The 7,123-nt window shown below is 45.5% G+C and overlaps 1 protein-coding gene across 2 annotated transcripts; it reads left to right on the top strand.

Annotated features, from left to right (window-relative positions):
• The first annotated feature begins 252 nt into the window (after positions 1 to 252).
• LOC308676854 (DNA-directed RNA polymerases I, II, and III subunit RPABC5-like) lies at positions 253 to 4,694 on the top strand. Of its 2 annotated transcripts, XM_081342889.1 has the most exons (4): positions 320 to 394; positions 1,694 to 1,746; positions 1,985 to 2,090; positions 4,205 to 4,694. In XM_081342889.1, the coding sequence occupies exons 3-4, from the start codon at positions 1,996 to 1,998 to the stop codon at positions 4,311 to 4,313; spliced, it is 204 nt and encodes a 67-aa protein (XP_081199015.1). In that variant the 5' UTR covers positions 320 to 394; positions 1,694 to 1,746; positions 1,985 to 1,995; the 3' UTR covers positions 4,314 to 4,694. The 2 variants fall into 2 exon arrangements, with proteins under 2 accessions (XP_081199014.1, XP_081199015.1); XM_081342888.1 differs by lacking the exon at positions 1,694 to 1,746 and having other exon boundaries at positions 253 to 394.
• Positions 4,695 to 7,123: the final 2,429 nt, after the last annotated feature.

The following is a 7,123-nucleotide window of genomic DNA, read 5'->3' as shown; positions in this document are numbered from 1 at the left end:
GGATCACAAGCCACTTTTTCCAGGGCCGTTGTTCACTTCCATCGGTCACTGAGCGTACCGTCGTCAGTCGAGGACTACCTGTATTCCAAAGGAACGAAAGACGGAAAAGTCAAGCCTGCCAACAATAACAAAAAACACAGCCTCGGGTTCACGGGCTCGATTGTTCGGGCAAACGGCACGCCCACCGGGAGGAAAGGGAGGAGCTTCCTCCTCCCCTCCCCTCCCCTCCTCCCCCCCCCCAAACGCCGTCGCGGCTTTCCTCCGCCTCTTGCCGAGAGCCTGCCGCCCTGCAGCGCCCTCTAGCGAGCCGAAGCGCGAAGGAAGTGACCGCGCGGCTGCCTTGCGCCCCACCATTTGCAGCGCGATCCGAGAGACGAGCGGGAGCTCGGAGAAGGTGGGAGCGGAGACCGGGGCGGGTGGGCGAAGGGTTAGGGTTTCTCTGCGCTGCGACGGAGGAGCAGGGAGAGAGGGCCCGATCGCTGCGAGGCGCCCAGCGGGTTTCTGCCGGAAAAGAGGGGGAAAGGCTCGGCCGGAGAGAAAGGGCCGAGTTAAAGATTTTTTTTTGGGGGGGGGGAGACGAGGGACTTGAGAATTGGCCGGGGGGGGGAAGCTAAAGGAGGGCCGGGTGTTTTGTTGTTCCCCCCCCCCGCTTCCCTCCAAAGCAGTGGTATCCAACCTTGGCCACTTTCGAGACTTGTGGACTTCAACTCCCAGAGTTCCCCAGACAGCGCGGCTGTCTGGGAGTTGAAGTCCACGCCTCCTCCAAAGCGACTTGACACAGTACTGTAATGGGAAAGCGGCACGTGTTGCCTTGCAAAGACTGGCATGCGGGTTTTTAACAAGCGGCAGGAAAAGAGGGCTGAGGTTTATCTGCTTCTCCAGATAATTTGTGATAGTTCTGTTTTATCTTGCTGACCAAAATGGAGGTGGTGGTGGGGGGGGGGGAAATCTAATGGGAGAAATAAGGACTTTTCATTGAAGTCAAAGCCTAATACGAATAATTCAATGATTGTTTACTAAATTATCCCATTTTGGGATAATTGGTAATTGGTACCAGCTCAATTTATTGACCCCTTTTGCATATTGGAACTGTTGTAATTCTCAGAACTGCAAGCCAGCATTAACTAAAGACTGGGTAGGTTGGGGTATGTGATCCCCATATCAAGCTCTGTTTCTCAAACCTGGCAACTTTAAGATGCGAGGATTTCAACTCCCAGAATTCCCTAGCCAGCACACATCTATTTTTCAAAATCTCTCCTGTTCCAAGTAGCCACCTGTACAGTAGTTCAAGTTTTCCTGGTCCAATAAAAGTTATCAGCTTCTTGAAAAAGAAAAGTTTTACCAGGGAGAAACTAAGGCAATATATGGAGCAAATATTCATTGGAGGCAGCAACATTCAACTGCTCATCAATAACTGTGACTCTGATGAAATTTCATACTGTTAATTGTGGCCTACTTTTTTTTGAGACAAATGTTTTATGCTTTCTGCTTTACAAGTGATTTAAAAATGTCCTCTTGTTTTATCGTCAGCAAAGGGGACAATCAAGATAATAAATTCATTTCTCACAACCCGTCTTAGCCTATTTCACTTCAGGCTGTGATCTTGCTATCGTCTCTTAAAGAGTGTGATGGGTCTTAAAGGATATGGATCTTCTTGGGCATGGATCTCCGAAACGTTTTATCTCCTGTGCAGGACTTGGATATGTTACCTGTCATGCCGAGTGGTCAAAATTACATTGGAACAAGGTGACCAGATATGGGCTACAAAAAATCTGGATGACCAGATGATCTGGTTGGCTGCAAAAAACAAACAAACAAAAAACAACCCAGCAAGAAATTTAGAGGTTCCACTAGCCTTGAGGCAGCACAACACTGTTTTAATACCTGTTCTTAAAGATAGGCCAAATGATTGAGAAAGATTGGGGAAAATAAGTTGGTTCCTATCAGAGGCCTGATTGACTCACGGCTTTCTCTTTCTCGCCAGGCAAGTTCACAATGATCATCCCTGTACGATGCTTCACTTGTGGCAAAGTTGTGGGGAACAAGTGGGAAGCCTACCTGGGCCTCTTGCAGGCCGAATACACAGAAGGGTGAGTTTGGAGGTTTTGTTGTTTGCTGCCATGTATTGATGATGTGCTATCAAGTTGGCGTTGGAGTTGACTTAGCAATCACATTGATAGATTTTCTCCAGGAGGACCTGTCCCAGTCTGGTCCCTTCAGGTCTTCCAAAGGTACATTCATTGCCTCTGTAATTTGAGTCCATCAACTTTGTTACAGGTAGTCCACGACTTAGAACAGTTCATTTAGTGACCTTTCAAAGTTGCAACGGCACTAAAAAAAAGAAAAAAAGACTTATGACCATTTTTCACACTTAACGACCATTACAGGATCCCCACAGTCACATGATTCACATTCGGATGCTTGACAGCTGACTCACATTTATGGCGGTTGCAGTGTCCCGGGGTCATGTAAATCCCCCCTTTTGCGATCTTCTGACAAGCAGAGTCAATGGGGAAACCAGATTCACTTAACAAATGTGGCGAAAAAGAGTCGTAAAATGGGGCAAAACCCACTTAACAAATTTCTCACTGAACAACGTAAATTTTGGGTTCAAGTGTGGTTGTAAGTTGAGGATTACCTGTACTGGTTGCCCTCGCCTCTTTCTACCCACCTTTCCCAGTATTAGAACCCTCTAGAGAAGTCAGTCTTCACATGTATCCAAGGTGTGATAACTTGAGTCTGGTAAATTGTGTCTTGAGTAAGAACTATTTTTTTTTAAAAAACGAACCATTTGTGTGTTTCCTTGGCTCTCCATGATAATTCTCTGGAGTCTTCTCCAATACCAAAGTTCATAAACATCAATACCGTTTCTAGCATGCTTCACAGAGGCCCCGCTTTGTTTCCATAGGGCCACAGGTTTACTACGGCTTATGCTCTTCCAAACTTTGTAGGTATAGACCAGGGGTAGGCAACCTCGGCTCTTTTATGACTCTTGGACTATGCTGACTCAGGAATTCTGGGAGTTGAAGTCCACAAGTCATAAAAGAGCCGAGGTTGCCTACCCCTGGTCTAGACCTATCACAGCACCTGAGTATTTATTCTAAGGCCTTCATGGCTACCATGACTTGATTTCTCCGTGGTGACTACCGATTCCTTTAACATTAATAATTGAGCCACCACTTAATTAGCGTTTTTTGTAAGTTGTAAGCTTGGCTGCTGAATCTTTTCCACTAGTTTAGTCCTGAACATACTAGCACATTTTGTAAAATGCTATAAGGATTTTGCTTGAATATTGCTAGAATACAAGCGGTTACTCGTCCTCCAACCATAAGCGAGCCCAGAATTACGGTCGTACGTCATGCGGGTAAAGCGGCTCATGTAACCATTCCTGACTTTATATTTTTCACAGCAGTCATTAAGTGAATCCACTGTCTGCTATCGGTTTTTGTTTAGGTTTGTTTGTTTGTTTTGCTGGAAAGGGAAGTAAAACACTGGTTTCCAGCAAAAAAATGATGTGGTCATGTGACTGTAGAAGGCTGCACATGGTTCTATATGCAGGCCAATTGCCACATGCCCAAAATGTGAGCACATGGCCACAAATGGAGAGGAGCTGTTCAAACTTTGAATCTGGGTTATAAGTAGCCCTGGGGAGGTCCATTGTAACTTTGAACGGACACTAAGCAACCGGTCACAAGTTGAGGATTTCCTGTATGGATAACTCTTGGTAGTGTGTGTGTGTGTTGTGTATGTATGTATATATATGTGTGTATGTTTGTGTGTGTGTGTATACACACACACACACACACACACACACACACACACACACACAAATATGAGCTGCCACTGCTGTGGCTACTGCCTGTAGATGGCCTTGGGCTAGGCTGAAACAGGAAATAAGATTTGTCCCGCGTCTGGGACCAAGCAAGTGTATTCTGAATGCTTAACAAACATTTAACATACATATATATACCTGTATATATATATATATCCCCAAAAAGGTTTCAAGATCTACAGTCTTACCTAATGAAAAATGTCGAAGCCCATAGGAACCAGTGTGCATCCATTAACTAAATTAACATTAACAGGGTAGGAGTAGAGACATTTGCAACCATGCATAGCCTTACACAAGGAAAACAGAGCTACTGAAATTGCCCTGTGCAAAGATGAGATACATAATTTCTTATTTCTCCATTAATTTCCCCAGAGATGCGTTGGATGCCCTTGGGCTGAAGCGCTACTGCTGTCGTCGGATGCTTCTGTCCCACGTGGATTTGATTGAGAAGCTGCTGAACTATGCGCCCTTGGAGAAGTAGCATTAGTAAATCCGAACCCAGCCCAATGGAAATGGGCTATAAACATTTGCATCCCTTAACTTGTGCTAAAATGGTCCCCTCCTGCCAGATGGCTAAGTTGGGCAGTAGAAAAGAATCCGGATCAGTGGTGTATAATTAAAAAATAATACGATGTACGTGAAATTGGTCCATGCTGCGTTCAGCTCATCATGGACAGCAGTGCTGTTTTAAAAGAATCTCATGGAGCTCATGAAGAGGACTTCTTGGTCAGCTGTACTCTGTCCCGTTCCTTTGCCACAATGGGCACTGCCTTTGGGAGAGTGATCAAAAGCTTGCCCTTTCTTTTCTTTGTGCCTCTCATTGTTTGCTCACTGAGTGAAAGAATAAAGCAAATATAACGAAAGAAAATGTTGGGTTGTCCGTTCCATCTGTGTTACCATCAGCAACGCCTCCTACAGGGTCCAAAGAAACAGCGTGTAGCTCTGAACGTAATAAAAGCCACTAATGACCATGAATGGGAGACCTCGTGTGTGATTTGGAGGCTCCTTGACTGTTCAGTAGCAAGTGCCCAAATGCAGGCAGTCCTCGACTTATGACCACAACTGAGCCAAACTTTCTGCTGTGAGGCATTTGCTAAGTGAGTTTGGCCTCATTTTACAACCTTCTTTGCCACAGTTGTTAAATGAAGCGGTGCAAGTCGCTTGTTAAATGCATCCGGCTTCCCCATTGACTTTGCTTGTCAGAAGGTCGCAAAAGGGGGATCGCATGACCCTGGGACCATGCAACCGTCATAAATACGAGTCGGTTGCCAAGTGTCCAAATTTTGAGCGTGTGACCCTGGGGATGCTGCAAGGGTGACAAGCGTGGTAAAACCATAAGTCACTGTTTTGGGTGCCGTTCCAACTTTGAACGGTTGCTAAATATACTACCTGTACAACTGCTCTCAAAATGGCCACCTGCATATAAATAGCAGAATTTGCTGTACCTGGGTATAAATCTGAATCAGGCAGCCAGAAACATGAGGAGGGAGGAAATGAGGAAAAGATGCATACAACTAAAGGGACATAAAAGGTAAAGGTTCCCCCGCACATGTGTGCTAGTCGTTTCCGACTAGGGGCCGGTGCTCATCTCCGTTTCAAAGACGAAGAGCCAGCGCTTGTCCGAGGACATCTCCATGGTCATGTGGCCGGCATGACTAGACACCAAAGGCGCACGGAACGCTGTTCCCACCGTAGTGGTCCCTATTTTTCTACTTGCATTTTTACGTGCTTTCAAACTGCTAGGTTGGCAGAAGCTGAGACGAGTAACAGGCACTCACTCTGTTACGCGGGATTACTCGGGATTCGACCCACCAAACTGCCGACCTTCTGATCGACAAGCTCAGCGTCCTAACCCACTGAACCACCGCATCCCTTGAAAGGGACATATCTTTCCTTTAATGCTTTCCAAATGGGCTGCTGTAGGTGACAGCACACACACTGCAAGACTGGAAGGACTATTCTCAAGCAGGTCTTGAAATAAAACAGCTGTGAACGGTGTAGTTGTTTTCAAATGTATGCACAAAAATTGGGACAAAATGCCAGCCTGTAGCAGTAGCTTTCCTGAGTACAGGTAGTCTTCCTGTTACAACCATAATTGACCCTGCAATTCCGGGTAGTCCTCAACTTACAACAGTTCGTTTAATGGCCATTCTAAGTTACAACAGCACTGAAAAAAGTGACTTACGACTGTTTTTCACTTGTGACCGTTGCAGCATCCCCATGGTCACGTGATCAAAATCCAGACACTTGGCAACTGACTCATATTTATGACAATAACAATATCCTGGGGTCATGTGACCCCCCCCTTTCACAACCTGACAAGCAAAGTCAAAGCCAGTCACTTAACCACTTAACAACTGTGGCAAGAAAGGTTGTAAAATTGGGCATTCGCTTAACAAATGTTTCACTTAGCAACACAAATTTTGGACTCAGTTGTGGTGGTTAGTCAAGATTCTAAAGCGGGTCATGTGACCAGCTGGGGATGTTAAGCAAACCCATTGTTTCCTGTGGGGCGATTTTTATCAGAAACCAAAAGCAAACGCTGGTTTCCTGCAAAAATGTCACAAATTGTGGTCACATGACTGGAAGTGCTGCAAACAGCCATAAATATAGACCAATTACCAAGTGCCCAAAATGCAGTAATGTTCCTGGGGAAAGGGGGGGGGGGGCGGTGGACATTGGAACTAGGTCATAAGAGCCTTGGTGGAGCAGTGGGCTAATGCCTCCTTAAGTAACACCAGCTGCCTGCAATTAGTGCAGGTTCGCATCCCACCAGGCTCAAGGTTGACTCAGCCTTCCATCCTTCCGAGGTAGGTAAAATGAGGACCCAGATTGTTGGGGGCAATAAGCTGACTTTGTAATAATGCCGCTTGGGGGGGCGAAAGCCCTAATAAGCAGGCATATACATAGAATGAAGGCTACTGCTAAGCTTGTAAGCCGCCCTGAGTCTTCGGAGAAGGGCGGGATATAAATGGAATTAAAATAAATAACTTTTGAAGGAGGGGTCCGTCACAACTTCAAACAGTCCTTAAGTGGTGTCGTAAATCGAAGATTATCTCTGTGAGCCCCAAGACTGATTCCCTGCTGCAATCCAAGTAGCAGAAACCTGTTTCCATACCCAATCAATACTTTCTTTTTGCTTTTGTTTGAATCAACAGTAAAATATTAGTATCTTGGTAATGGACAGTGTTTCCTTTAATACAACTCTCCTTAGCCACGTTTTTCAATAAAAGGAATCGATGATCTAAATCAAGGATGGATAATCTTTGAAAAGCTGTCAGCCACAACTCA

The sequence above is a fragment of the Vipera berus genome, assembly GCF_964194415.1.
Source record: "Vipera berus genome assembly, chromosome: W".
Lineage (NCBI taxonomy): Eukaryota > Metazoa > Chordata > Lepidosauria > Squamata > Viperidae > Vipera > Vipera berus.
This window is presented reverse-complemented; position numbering and strand designations above follow the sequence as displayed.